Genomic DNA, 15,430 nt, shown 5'->3' with positions numbered 1-15,430 from the left:
TTTTGTAGAGTGTCAGAACTAAGAGGTTTTATCTATCAGGAAAGAGTCAACCTTCCCTAACATTTTGCAGTTTGCTATTACGGAGTTACTCGTCTAGTGAAAACACCCTATCCATCATCGCATTACTGTAAATGGCGGGAAGAATTCCACCTCCTTGACATAAATGAGTGAAACTGACATAGCGATCATCAACAGGACATCTGTGGCAATTCTGAGCTCAGGCACTGGATTACTGGGTCAAAACAACTCAGTCATTTACTATCTGGAATATCATGTTGTGCAAACATACTTTGAAAAGAATTCTGATTTACGTCTGCACGGAAGGAAGCTAAAGTGCTGATGTCATCTAACCAAAGAATCAATTAGAATTCAATGTCAATTCTCACAGGTATAAATTCTACCAAACCATTACAAAGAGGAAGTAAGTTGAAAGGTAGAAAGTTGGTTAAGCATTTTCCATGAAATGTAACAATTGTTGACAATAATCTGTGCCAAATCTGTTGGAACAACATCTTTCAAGTGCCAAATATATCCCAATAGTACAGCGTAATTAAGTGTCTGATCTACTTACATCCTTCAGGGTGATAATATTTGGATGTTGTCCATATCGCAATAAAATTTCAATTTCCTCTGATGGATCTCTTTTGCTTTTGTCAATGATCTGGAAATAATAGAGTTAAAGCACAGTTATCAATCTCATCCACTTCTGCGTGAGCAATGTACATAATGGTTTTTCCTCCACTAGTTTTCCTTTTGAATTTCTCCCTTTTCACCATTGCTCCCTAGAGGGCAAGCATGTTGGGATATAACTTTACTGTAAGTACTACAGGAAGGGCATACATTGCATGTATTTATTGTGATGAATTCTCTGCAGTTCCTAGAATCAGAGTAAGTAAAATCTGTCAGCCACCCATCCATATTCTTTCCAAAGCAAGGATGGAAACATGGGGCCTGATTAATTGAAAAAATGAGTAAGTCTTATTAATTTAACATGACAGAACCTTTAATTGCAAAGTAACTGCTCACTGCATGACAGACGGTGTTCAACTCTGCCTACTTCAGCAAAGAAAAACCAAATGCACACTGGAATTGGTGCTCTGTGATTTGGTGTTATGGGTGCTGCTTTGAGCTCATAACATGTCCATAGTGGTTCAGTGGTTAGCACTGCTGCCTCACAGTGCCAGGGACCTGGGTTCAATAATTCCACCCTCTGGCAACTGTCTGTGTGGAGTTTGCACATTCTCCCTGTGTCTGTATGGGTTTCGCCCCAAAGTCCAAAGATGTGTCGTTTAGGTGGATTGACCATGCAAAATTGCCCTGTCGTGTATAGGGAGATGGGTCTGGGTGGTCCGAGGGTTGGTGTGAACTTGTTGGGCTGAGGGCCTGTTTTCTATTCTGTAGAGGTTTTATATATATAACTTTAAGGGCTCTGCTCAGAGCATGATCCAGACTTGAATGCAGTTGTTTCTGTCCCTGTGGTCTGCAGCGTGTCAAGGACAATGAGCAGACCTGGCACAGAGGAAGACCAGCTGCTCAATAGGGGAAGTGGAGGAGGTGGATAGGGCTCTCACTGGGAGTTCATATCTACCCAGGATGTACAAGGAATAATTGTACTATCTCAAACTCAAAGAGGAACAGTCTGCATTTCAACATAAAATCTTGAGCTAGAACTCCAGCTTCAGAGCAGAGCAGAGCAAGGCAAGCATTGATTGTAGCTATGAAGGTGACTAAGGCTATTTGCACCCACTGTTCAGGTGTGTGGCCTCACAGAAGTGTGCTTAGTGTTGGCTGCACTCATCAATCGTTTAAATAAACGAGCAATGCAAAGTTTGCTTATTGCTTGCATTGGAAGGATGGGTGATCTCATTGGTTTGCACATCACAGTCTTAATCTAAAACACTCTTACTATATTCTTATACTTTGAAAAACTGAATTAAAATCCTGGTTTGCTCCATAAGATCAGCCGAACATGGAGTCTGGAGTATTTCTGCTTGTTTGCTGCAACTGATGTTTCTAAAATGAAGTTAACTCCCTCGCTTCTGTCACCTGGAATATTCAGTGTGGACTCTTCATCATCATGTTATCTGGAATTCCACATTCAGTTGAAGCTAAACTTGCTTGTACTGTGGATTAGGTTTGTGCTAGTGCAGTTGGGGGTGATAGTGGTTACTGACGTTCACTGGGACAAAGAGCACATTTGTCAACTGATAATATAAAGAAGGATAACTCTTACTTTTGGGGCTAAAGGTGGTCCTTAGAAGGGGTGGATGGGGCATTGGTGTGGCATGTGCAATTGTTTTGCTGTTTTTGCCCGACTTCTGCTTTTTCCTGACAGCAAATCTTGCGGTGCTCAACAACTTCCTGGAGGCTCCTCCTCCTCCTCCAGTGACTCCCAGTTGTCGATGGGATTGACGCACTTCACCAGTGAAGCCTTGGCGGTATCCCTGAAATATTTCCTTTTTCTACCTGACGCTCACCTGCTGCTTTGAAGCTGGGAGTAGATCGCCTGCTTGGGGAATCTTGTGTCAGTTATGTGGACGACATGCCCAGCCCATCGCAGCCAATCCAAGGTGGTGTCAGTGCCTCAATGCTGTGGACGTTAGCCAGGTTGAGGACAGTGCTGTTGATGTGTCTGTCTTCCCAGTGTATTCATAGCATCTTGTGCAGGTAGCATCACTCCTGTGCTTTGAGGTGTCTCCTGCAGGCAGTCCACATCTCAGAGCCACACAGGAGTGTGGGAGCCACCACAGGTCTACATATCATGAAATCGGTGTCAGAGCTAGCGTTGTTGTCCTTTAACACTTTCTTAGGTGGCCGAAGGCTGCGCAAGTACATTGCGGCTTTGGTCAACAGAACACTCGCAAAGTATTAGAAGAAGGCTCCAAATAAAGTCCAAGACAAAATGCAATGTTTCAATAATTCTAAGTGATAATTACAAGTATATTTACTCCACGTCAATCATATTGCATCCAGCTGTGCCCTGTACTCGTTACTTTCTTTGGGCCTATCAAACTCAGAGATCCCTCAAAAAGGCCACAGTTATGGTATCTTGTGCAGTTCTGGAATCCAAATTAAAGCAGGAATCTGAAGAGATTTACCAGGATGTTGCCTAGTCTGAAGAGTTTCAGCTATGAAGAGAAATTGGACAGACTGGTATTATTTTCCTTAGAGCAGAGGAAACTGGGAGGGGACATGACTGAGATATATCAAATTATGATGGACTTAGATAGTGTTGGCAGGAAGGAAACTTTTCTCTTGATAGAAGGATCAATTATTGTTTATATTCCAGATTTTCAGTGTCTGCTGCATTTTGAGGATCATGAATTGGACCAGAATTAGCTGAAGTTGCCAATAAATTTCTGTTATCAACGTTTTGGACAAGAAATAGGAATTTTGCACCATATCCTTGGGCACATAGCACTTGTTAGATCCTTGTTAATATCCATAACAGGAGGGAAGAAAACTGGTACAGAGTAGAGATAACAAAGTGTGGAGCTGGATGAACACAGCAGGCCAAGCAGCATCTTAGGAACATAAAAGTTGATGTTGCGGGCCTAGACCCTTCATCAGAAAAGTGGGATGGGAAGAGGGTTCTGAAATAAATAGGGAGAGAGGGGGAGGTGGATCGAAGGTGGATAGAGGAGAAGATAGGTGGAGAGGAGACAGACAAGTTAAAGGGGTGGGGATGGAGCCTGTACAAGAGAGTTGCAGTGGGAGAGAGATCCCCTGAGGTTTGTCTGGAGGGAGGAGGGTAACTTTTTCAGGTTAGGCATCCCTGGAACAGAGTAGATTTAAAGTTTGGACCCCATTTCATGCTCTAGTAGAAAGTTTGGTGCATGTATGCCTTCCCATTGGCTCAAATGGATGCAGCTCATTTCCTGAGCAGACAGATGGAGACTTACCTTTACAGCATAGTCCACTGATGTGAGTTTGTGAACACATCGCTTGCACACAGAATATGATCCAATACCAACATCCTCTTTCAACTCATAGCCATCTGTGAAATGAATATTATTCCTGTGTAGCTGCTGGAACAGAATTGCAAATGAAAAGTAGAAAATAATCAGAACATTTGTAGGAATCAAAACCAACACCTGTATTTAAGATAACAAGGTGTAGAGCTGGATGAACACAGCAGGCCAAGCAGCATCAGAGGAGCAGGAAAGCTGACATTTCGGGTTGAGATGCTGCTTCAGAAAAATTCATCCAGCTCTACACTGTGTTATCTCAGATTCTCCAGCATCGGCAGTTCCTACTATCTCTACCTGTATTTAAGAACAAGTTTCATATTTTATCTTCTTTTAATTTCAAGATATATATATATCTTTGGCACCAGATCCAATACTTCTATTCCTATAATGTGACACTATTTCTTCTTTCCTCTGTAAAAATGTAATAATGTCGTATTGTGACACTATCCTTAAAAACTGCTCATGATCTGTTGACAGTTTGCCCCTTTTTGTCTCTCCACAGGCAGAGTGACCTGCTAAGAATTTTCAGGTCCTTTTTTTCACTTTCAGATGTGTACCATCTAGCATAGTTTATTTTATTATTACAGTGTAGTTGAAAGAAAAAGTGATGATTAATCGTAGTTCTCTATGATGTAACATCTGTAGGTGGTATCATGGCTCTAGTTTAGCAGCAGGAATTAAGGCAAAACTATCAGAAACAGTTCACATCATTACTACACTAAAACTGACAGTAACGTCTAGAGTCTGCAGATGCACAGAAGCTGTGGCCAGAGATTCTGTACTTTTTGAGAGATTGCACTTCTGAGGTCCTGTGAAACTTCAATCAATCCAAAATAATTGAATTGGTGAAAACTAACAATTTTATTATAACTGCAAAATCCCTCAGGAAATATACACCTCATTGAATGAAGTACAGCTGGCCTTTTAACAGTTTGAAAATTTATTACTGACTGCTATAAAGTCGTCCAGATTGTGAAAGAACAGTGTTATATTTGTTGAATATCAATTCATTATGACATCAAATTCCAAATACTTTTCTATTAATGTTTGTTTATGATATTATGGCCTCTACCTTAATACTACAGATGTCTTCCAATCATTGTTTTTTGTAAGTGTAAACCACAAAAATTAAAAGTGAAAAGATTTGGTGGATATTTTACACTTCCTAGCTTGCTATCTATTAGAATTAATCTTTGTGATTGGTTGCTTTTCCTGACTGATAATATTACTGCTACTGAAGATCCTCCTGAATTGCAGTCATAGAGCCATACCGAACAGAAACAGATCCTTTGGTCCAACTAGTCAATGCCGAACATAATCCCAAACTGAATTAGCCCCACCTGCCTGCTCCTGGCCCAAATTCCTCCAAACCTGTCCTATTCATGTATCTAACCAAATGTTTTTTAAACATTGTAATTGTACCCGCATCCACCACTTCCTCAGGAAGGTCATTCCACATGCAAAACACCCTCTGTGTAAAACATTTGCCTCTTACATCTTTTTTAAATCTCTTTCCTTTCACCTTAAAAATGTACCCCTTAGTCTTGAAATTCCCCATCCTAGGGAAAAAGAGAACTACCATCAACTCTATCTATATGTCTCATTATTTTATAAACTTCTTTCAGGTCGCCTCTCAACCTCCTAGACTCCAGAAAAGAAAACTAGATGGAAGGGCGGAATCTAGATGACAGAAGTAATTAAACCTTTGTAAGTTGTTTTCTTTGAGTTTCACAAGCAAGCACAATAGCTTCTCAAAATCCAGGTCAATATACCATTGCAACAATCTCTATTTCTGCAATTATATTTATAAATACAGAGCTAAATGGGGAATGTTTTACATTAGGGATATTCATTATAGATTTGCCTCCCTTTAAACAAAGTGGAAACCTTATCAATTATGTATAGTCAGATACTAGTGTGGAGGAGATTTCATTGAATACAAATACAATAGTTTTCCAGATCATACTATCAAAGAACTAATTAGAGAGCAGGGTATTTTGGATTTAGTTTGTGTAATAAGAAGGGGAAATGAGAGTAATCTTGTAGAAAAGGAGTCTCTACAGAACAGTTATCATAACAAGAAATAATTTTATATTGAGTTTGAAGGTAAGTTTTATGTAAGTTCAAAACTAAAATCTTAAATATAAACAAATCAGACTATATAGATATGAAGGGAGAGTTGACAAAGGTGCATTGGGAAATAGCAATAAACAATATGTTACGCATCATCTGAAACACATCTGAGCCTGTAAAACAGAAAAATTACACAATGTGGTCCGACTTCGATGGCTGAAGAGCCCTTTTCTGCACTTATAGATCTCTACGACTCATTATTGTTGCTAACAAGAGTTTCAATTATTTTTAAATCAAAGGAAGAGGCTTCTATTGCTGCCTAAGGATTAAACATTAAACCTAAGGATTGGGCAGATATCAGAATACAGAAACTGAGGCTAAGAAATTGTTGAAGAAAGAGATAAGGGAATTAGTTTGAACTAGCAAGAGATATAAAACATATTACAAAAGCTTCTACAGTTATGAAAAAGTAATTAGTGAAAAAAAGCCTAGATGTCTTGGAGACAGAGTAATGGGAAATTATAATTCTGGATGTGAGTCTGCTCGCTGATCTGGAAGGTTCGTTTTCAGACGTTTCATCACCTTTTTATTGGAAAAAAATATACTTTATTCGTAAGATGTACAAAAAAAAACATATTTACACACCTACCCAGTCATGCAAGCTGCTCCGGGTTACCCAGCGGGTACATACACCAATTAAAGGAAAAAAACAAAGAAAGAAAACAAACACAAAGCAAAGAAAACACCCCAGCAGTCGTCACCCCGCACAGTCCCCGTTGGCCCCCTGACCAGTTGGGGAAGGCGCCAGCTGGGCCCAGTTACCAGATAGGGTTCTTTTTTCTATTCTGGACGAGGGGTTTCATACGGTGGTCTTTCCCCACCGCGCCTTGGCGGCGGCTGCCCCAAGCTTTAGCACGTCCCTCAGCACGAAGTCCTGGACCTTGGAGTGCGCCAGTCTGCAACACTCGGTCGGGGTCAGTTCTTTCAGCTGGCAGACCAGCAAGTTGCGGGCAGACCAAAGAGCGTCTTTCACCGCATTGATGGTCCTCCAGGCACAGTTGATGTTGGTCTCGGTGTGCGTCCCCGGAAACAGCCCATAGAGCACGGAGTCCCGCGTCACGGAGCTGCTCGGGATGAACCTCGACAAATACCACTGCATCCCCCTCCAGAACTCCTGCGCATAGGCACACTCCAGAAGGAGGTGATCGACAGTCTCGTCCGCCCCGCAGCCACCTCATGCGCAGAGATTCCGGACATGCAAAAAGGATCTCACTGGCAGAGCCCCTCTCACCGCCAGCCAAGCAATGTCCTTGTGCTTGTTTGAAAGTTCTGGCGATGAGGCATTCTGCCAAACGACTTTGGCAGTCCGCGTGGGGAACCACACGACGGGATCCACCCTCTCCTTTCCACGAAGGGTCCCGAGGATACTACGTGCTGACCACTGCCTGACGGCCTTGTGGTCAAAGGCGTTTCCTTTCAAAAATTTCTCCACGAAGGACAGGTGGTACGGAACGGTCCAGCTACTCGGAGCGTTCTGCGGCAACGAGGCCAGGCCCATCCTTCGCAACACCGGGGATAGGTAGAACTTCAGTAAGTAGTGACACTTGGTGTTTGCATACTGAGGATCTACGCACAGCTTGATGCAGCCGCACACAAAAGGTAGCCGTCAGGGCGAGGGTGGCATTCGGTACGCCCTTTCCCCCATTTTCCAGGTCTTTGTACATGGTGTCCCTGCGGACCCGGTTCACCCTTGACCCCCAAATAAGTGGGAGATGGCCCGGGTGACTGCAGCGGCGCAGGCCCAGGGAATAGGCCAGGCCTGCGCCACATACAACAGTACCGAAAGTCCCTCGCACCTGACAACCAGGTTTTTATCCGCGATGGAGAGGGACCGGAGCGTCCACCTGCCCAGCTTCTGCTTCAGTTTGGTGATACACTCCTCCCAAGTCTTAGTACACGCCCCAGCTCCACCAAACCAAACACCCAGCAGCTTCAGGTAATCTGTCCTGACGGTGAAGGGGATGAAGGGGAGCGGTTGTCCCAGTTCCCGAAGAACATGACCTCGCTCTTACCCCTATTGACTTTGGCACCCGAGACCAGTTCAAACTGGCCGCAGATGTCCAATAGTCTACTCACTGACCGACGATCGGTGCAGAAGACGGCGACATCGTCCATGTACAGGGAGGTCTTGACCTGAAGGCCTCCGCTGCCTGGGATAGTCACACCCTTCAGGCTCACGTCCTTCCTGATGGATGCGGCGAAGGGCTCCACACAGCACACGAACAAGGCAGGAGACAGCAGGCAGCCCTGCTTGACTCCAGATCTAAACAAGAAAACTGTCTGATTCCCACCCGTTGATCGAGACTGCGCTAACGATGTTGGCGTAGAGCAGCCGGATCCATTTGCGGATGCCCTCCCCGAACCCCAATTTGGAGAGGACGTCCCTCATGTAAGCATGAGAGACCCTGTCGAAGGCCATCTCCTGGTCCAGGCTGACGAGGCAGGTGTCCACCCGCCTGTCCTGTACGTAGGCGATCGTATCCCTGATGAGCGCGAGGCTCTCAGCGATCTTCCTGCCCGGCACAGCACAGGTTTGGTCAGGGTGAATCACCGACTCCAGGACAGACCTGAACCGGTTGACTATGACCTTGGCCAGGATTTTGTAGTCCACGTTCAATAGTGAAATGGGACGCCAATTCTTAATTTCTTCCCTCTCCTCCTTCCTCTTGTAAATGAGGGTGATGATGCCCTTCCTCATGGACTTGCACGTTTCTCCTGCCCGAAGTGTACTATCGTACACCTCCAGCAGGTCCTGGCCGACCAGGTCCCACAGAGCGGAATACAGCTCGACCGGTAAGCCGTTGCTTCCGGGAGTCCTATTCCTCTCCGAGGACTTGAGGGCTCTGGTCAGCTCGTCCAGGGATATCGGCCGGTCCAGCCACTCCCTCGTGCCGTCGTCTAAGACCTCCGTGATAGATGACAGGAACGGCTCGGAGGCCGTGCTGTCCGTGGGCTTCGTGTCGTACAGTCCGGCATAGAAGGATCTGCTGATCCTCAAAATGTCGGGCCGAGACGACGTCACTGAGCCGTCGTCCTCCTTCAGCCGGCCAAGCACAGAGCTCTCTTTGTGCACCTTCTGAAAGAAGAAACGGGAGCACGTCTTGTCTTGCTCCACGGAGCGGACCCTGGACCGGAAGATTATCCTGGAGGCCTCCGTGGTGAAGAGCGAGCCTTGCTGGCCCCTCACCTCGCGGAGGTCCTCCGTGACATCGACCCCCATCAACTGCAGAAGGAGCAGGTTCTGCGCCCTTTTCTGGAGTCGCGACAGCTTTCCCCGCCTCTCTCTCGCCTTCCGAACACCCTTGACGACAAAGAACCTCTTGATGTTCTCCTTCACCGTCTCCCACCAGTCGCCCGGAGACTCAAAGAGGGGTTTCACGGTTCTCCAACCGGCGTACTCCCTCTTAAGCTCCACGACGTTCTCTGGGGTCAACAGAGTCGTGTTGAGGTTCCACGTCCCCTTGCCGGCCGGCTGGTCGTCCTGTAAGTGACAGTCGGCCAGCAGGAGGCAGTGGTCAGAGAAGAACACCGGCTCGACGCTGGTGGGCCTGACCGAGAACGCCCTTGACACAAACAGGAAGTCCATCCTTGAGTGGATAGACCCGTCTGGCCGCGACCAGGTGTACCTCCGCTGCGCTCCGTCTGCAGGGGTGCTGAAGGCGTCGAGCAGCTTGGCGTCCTTCACCGTGCCCATCAGGAATCTGGACGTGACGTCCAGTTGACTCCCCCCACCCGCTGTCCCCACGCCGGATCTTCCATCTGCATCGATGATGCAATTGAAGTCTCCGCCTAGGATGACCGGCCTGGACGTAGCCAGCAGGGGTGGAAGCCGCTGCAGAACGGCCAACCGCTCATTCCGTACCGCTGGGGCGTACACGTTGATCAGCCTCAGGGGAGCATTCCTGTAGGTGATGTCAGCCACTAGGAGGCGCACCCCACCACCTCCTGAACTTGAGAGATGGTGAAGTCGTGCCCCTGCAGCCGAATAGCCAGGTCCGAGGGGCGACAGTCTTTACCCCCCGACCAGATCGAAGGCCCACAGGTCCAGGTGCCGGACCATTTCCCATACCTGCCGAGGTGCGGTATCCTGCACTCCTGCAGAAACAGGAGGTCCGCTTTGATGGTGGTCAGGTAGGCCAACGTGGATACATATCTTGTGGTGGACTTGACACTGCGCACCTTAATGCTCGCAACTCGTACCCCCATTGTGGGCAGTGACCGCAGTACCCTCCCCAAGTCCAAGGTCCAGCCCCTCCATCTGTCCCTTCATGCCCATTGCCCGGGCTAACTGCTGGACGCTCTCCGGGCTCAGGAAACCATCCGTGCTGCCTTCCAGGTGGCATCTCCCCGTCGTGGGTGTGGAGGCCGGAGGGTCCGGCTCTGGGTCAGGCTGGGGACGCGCTGTTTCCTCCTTCCCGCCTGGAAGTTCCGGGGGGCCCTCCAGTGCCCCAGCGGCACTTGACTGGGTGTCGGAGGGAGCCTCGGGATGCCTCCCGTCACCTGGAAGCGGGGTGCTGCTTAGCTTCTCCCTCGAGATCTTTAACTTCCGCTTCGGGCGGGCCCTCTCCTAATCCCCCTCGTCAGAGGAGCTTTTATAGCCCCCCTGTAGCTGCCTCTTCCCGCCTGATGGTTGCGGTTCCTGGGCCCGTCGACGCACCTTCCTCCTCGCTTTCCGGACCGTCATCGACTCCCCTGGGTCGCCTGTCGCCGCCTCCATCAACTCCGGGTTGTCGGTGGGGAGCGGAGCCTGCAGGGGCGCTTTGCTGGCCTCGGGCCCATCCTGCGGGGCTGGGCCCTCCTGCACGACCTGGCCCTCCTGCACATTAGTGGGGTCCTTGCTGGGCCCTGGTGCCTTCCTCTCCTCCGGGGGAGCTGGGCCCGCATTGCCCCTGCCGGCGACCTGGGCGTAGGTGGTCCCCTGCTGCGGGCATGCCCTATAGAGGTGGCCCGCTTCCCCGCAAAGGTTGCAGCTTTTCTCTTGTGGGCAATCCTTTGCCACGTGTCCCTCCTCCCTGCAGTTCCTGAGATGGTGGCTTTGCAGTCAGCCGCCATGTGACCTGACCTACCACAGGCATGGCAGACTTTAGGTTTCCCTGCATAGGTCAGGTAGCCCTTGCTCCCGCCGATCGCGAAGCTGGACGGTGGGTGTACGACATTCCCGTCCGCGCCCATCCTCAGCGTCACCTTGACCTGTCTCTTACTGGTCCAGATGCCAAAGGGGCCCATGATGTCAGCTGGGTCCCCTTCCACCTTCACGTACCTTCCAAGGAAGGTCAGGACATCAACTGCTGGCACATGCGGGTTGTACATGTGTACAATCACCATACGGCTCCTCTGCGCTGGCATACAAACAGCGGGACAGCGGTCAATACAGAGAGAGGGCCCTCACCTCCTTTCTCCTTGAAAACCTCCAGGAAGCGCTCGCAAAGCTTGGCACTCCTGAAGGTCACATCGCAAAAACCTCCTCCGGGGAAATCCTGCAGGCAGTAAATGTCCGCAGCAGCGAACCGCAACAGTCCAACAGGACCCTCTTCACGAAGAAGGTGTGGTCCACAGGTGCCCCTTCATCCACCTTCTTTACAGAAACACGGATGGTGTTCCGGACCCCCTGACCTGGGGCACGAGCACTTGCCGCAGCCATCGTTGCAGGTTGGCTGCTCCCCTGAACCAACGTTAGGCCGAAGCCAGCATTAAGATCCGCTGGTCGCAAGGGTGCACAGCCAACCTGACGTCCTCCTTTCACCTCCAAGACAGCACTCTCCTCCTCTCGGTCCACAAGAGAGTGGGTCTTTATTTTGTTCCAGATGTAAGCTGGTTCACTGAGCTTGAAGGTTTGTTCCCAGATGTTTTGTCACCATTCTAGGTAACATCAACAGTGAGCCTCCGATGAAGCACTGGTGTTATGTCCCGCTTTCTATTTATCTGGTTAGGTTTCCTTGGGTTGGTGATGTCATTTCCTGCGTTGGTGATGTCATTTCCTGTTCTTTTTCTCAGGGGATGGTAGATTGGCTCCAAATCAATGTATTTGTTGATGGAGTTCCGGTTGGAATGCCATGCTTCTAGGAATTCTCGTGCAAGTTTCTGTCTGGCTTGTCCTAGGATGGATGTGTTGTCCCAATCAAAGTGGTGTCCTTCCTCATCTGTATGTAAGGATACTAGTGATAGTGGGTCATGTCTTTTTGTGGCTAGTTGATGTTCATGTATCCTGGTGGCTAGCTTTCTGCCAGTTTGTCCTATGTAGTGTTTGTCACAGTTCTTGCAAGGTATTTTGTAGACGACGTTCGTTTTATTTGTTGTCTGTATAGGGTCTTTTAAGTTCATTAGCTGCAGTTTTAATGTGTTGGTGGGTTTGTGGGCTACCCTGATGCCAAGAGGTCCGAGTAGTCTGGCAGTCATTTCGGAAATGTCTTTGATATAGGGGAGAGTGGTTATGGTTTCTGAGCCCGTTTTGTCTGTTTGTTTGGGTTTATTGGAAATTATAATGGAAATTAAGGAAATTGCAATGAAATGAAATGAAAACTTTATAGCTGACTTCTTCAAAGAAGGTACAAAAGTAATTGTTGTAATGACAGTGCACTAAGGCAGCAGAAGGAATGAGGTACTTAAAGAAATCAGCATAAGTAAATAAATCATGTTGGAACAATGAATGGGAATAAATGAAATCCTGTAGATCTGACAACATGCAATGCAGAGTTTCAAATGAGGTTAGTGTAAAGATAATGGATGCATTGTATTTGATCTGCCAGAATTACTTAGAGTCCAGAAAAGCCCCCAAGATATCAAACATACCCTGCTATATTAGAAAAGAGGAAGCCAGAAAGCAGGTAATGTTATAAAATGTAATTTTATATCCAATTTGCGCTGTGTGGGATAGGAGAATGTTGAGCTTATAACCTTTACGCACTAGATGTCCCGTTGCGGGTTATATTTGATCCTGCCTAGGGACAAGTTCAAAATTTGTTGTGAGGTTTTAATATGTCACTCAAAACTCAAACTGGGAACAGTTTTGGTTTAGAGCAGGGAAAGAGCCTACTTGAAGATAAAGTGTTACTGTTAACTGGCTCCATGCTGTTGACCATTTGAGACTTGGAATTCCTGGGGCATTTTTCAGCATTTTTAGGGAAGGTGATGGCCTAGTAGTATTATTGCTAGATTATTAATCCAAAAACTCAGCTAATGTTCTGGGGACCCAGGTTCGAATTCCTCCATGGCAGTTGGTGGAATTTGAATTCAATTTAAAAAAACTGGAATTAAGAATCTACTGATGGCCATGAAATCATTATCAACTGTTGGAAAAACCCATCTCATTCACTGATCCCCTTCAGGGAAAGAAATCTACCATCGTCATCCGGTCTGGCCTCCATCTGACTCTAGACCCACAGCAATGTGGTTGACTTTCAACTGCCCTCTGAAATGGCCTAGCAAGCAATTCAGTTGTACCGATTGCTACAAAGTTTCAAAAAAATGAAACTGGACGGATCAACTGCATTGACATAGGTGCTGGAAAAGACAAGGGTAGAAACAGTCCTGTTGACCCTGCAAAGTCCTCCTTATTAATATCTGGGGCCTAGTGCCAAAATTGGCAGAGCTATCACATGGATAAGTCAAGCAGCAGCCTGACACAGTCAGACTCAATGAATCATATCTTACAGACAAATATCCCAATTATCACCATTATTGTTCCCAGATTTGTCCTGTCCCACTGGTGGGACGGATCCGGCAGAGGTGATGGCACAGTGTTATCCAGTTGGGAGGGAGTTGTTCTGGGAGTCCTCAACATTGATTCTGGACTGCATGAAGTCTCGTGGCTTCAGGTTAAACATGGGCAAGGAAACCTGCTGATTACTACATACCAAGATAATAAAATGTGAGGCTGGATGAACACAGCAGGCCAAGCAGCATCTCAGGAGCACAAAAGCTGACGTTTTGGGCCTAGACCCTCTCTCTGATGAAGGGTCTAGGCCCGAAACGTCAGCTTTTGTGCTCCTGAGATGCTGCTTGGCCTGCTGTGTTCATCCAGCCTCACATTTTATTATCTTGGATTCTCCAGCATCTGCAGTTCCCATTATCTCTGATTACTACATACCATCTTCTTTCAGCTGATGAATCAGTATTTCTCCATGTTGAACACTTAGTGGAAGCACTAAAGATGGCAAGAGCACAAAATGTACTCTGATTGGGGGATTTCAATGTCCACCACCAAGAGTGGCTCAGCAGCAGTACTACTGATCAAGTTGATTGGGTCCTAAAGGACCTAACTGCCAGACTGGGCCTGTGGTAGGTGGTGAGGGAACCAACAAGAGGGAAAACATACTTGACCTCATCCATGCCAATCTGCCAACTGTAGATACATCTATCCATGACAGTATTAGCAAGTGTGGCCATCACAAAGAAACAAAGAAAGCTACAGCACAGGAACAGGCCCTTCAGCCCTCCAAGCCTGCACTGATCAAGATCCTCTGTCTAACCTGTCATCTATTTTCTAATGGTCTGTGTCCATTTGCTCCCTGCCCATCCATGTACCTGTCCAAATATATCTTAAAAGACGCTAATGTGTCTGCGTCTACCACCTCCGCTGGCAACACGTTCCAGGAGGTTCCAGGCACCCACCACCCTCTGTGTAAAGAACTTTCCACGCATATCTCCCTTAAACTTTCCTCCTCTCACTTTGAACTCATGACCCCTAGTAATTGAGTCCCCCACTCTGGGAAAAAGCTTTTTGCTATCCACCCTGTCTATACCCCTCATGATTTTGTAGACCTCAATCAGGTCCCCCCTCAATCTCTGTCTTTCTAATGAAAATAATCCTTTGTCCACAGTCTCTGTGGAGCCAAAGTCCAGCCTCTACAAAGAGAATAATCTCCGTCGTGTTGTGTGGCACTATCCCTGTGCCATATGTGACAGACTTTGAACAGATCTAGCAACTCAAGACTGGACATCTATGAGGCATTGTGGGCCATTAACAGCAGCAGAATTGTACTCCAGCACAAACTGTGACTTTATAGCCTGGAAAATTGTCCAGGTACGTCCTGTACATAAAAAGCAGGACAAATCCAACCTGGAAAATTACTGCCCCATCAGTCTACTCTCAATCATCAGTAAAGCGATGGAAGGTGTCATCAACAGTGCTATCAAACAGCACTTGCTCAGCAATAACCTGCTCATTGATGCCCAGTTTGAGTTCTGCCAGGGCCACTTAGCTCCTGATGTCATTACAGCCTTAGTTCAAAGATGGAGAAAAGAGCTGAATTCCAGAGGTGAGGTGAGAGTGACACCCCTTGGCATCAAGGCTGTATTCGACTCAGTGTGGCATCAAGGAGTCCGAG

General features: G+C 47.1%; 1 protein-coding gene across 4 annotated transcripts in view; it reads right to left on the bottom strand.

Moving 5' to 3' along the window:
* The window catches only part of LOC125454879 (ribosomal protein S6 kinase alpha-2), a 427,165-nt gene that overhangs the window by 51,129 nt on the left and 360,606 nt on the right, over positions 1-15,430 (bottom strand). For all 4 annotated transcript variants that reach the window (XR_009446145.1, XR_009446144.1, XR_007248111.2 and 1 more), the window contains 2 exons: positions 3,903-4,028; positions 572-661 (listed from right to left, as the gene is read on the bottom strand). Coding sequence is in view for 1 of the 4 variants with exons in the window: in XM_059648491.1 (XP_059504474.1) it covers positions 572-661; positions 3,903-4,028 (216 nt within the window). In the remaining 3 variants the exon portion in view is untranslated. The remainder of the gene's footprint in view (positions 1-571; positions 662-3,902; positions 4,029-15,430) is intronic.

The sequence above is a fragment of the Stegostoma tigrinum genome, chromosome 9 (genome assembly GCF_030684315.1).
Source record: "Stegostoma tigrinum isolate sSteTig4 chromosome 9, sSteTig4.hap1, whole genome shotgun sequence".
NCBI lineage: Eukaryota > Metazoa > Chordata > Chondrichthyes > Orectolobiformes > Stegostomatidae > Stegostoma > Stegostoma tigrinum.
Note: the sequence above shows the minus strand (reverse complement) of the source record. Positions and strands in the feature narration are given on the sequence as shown.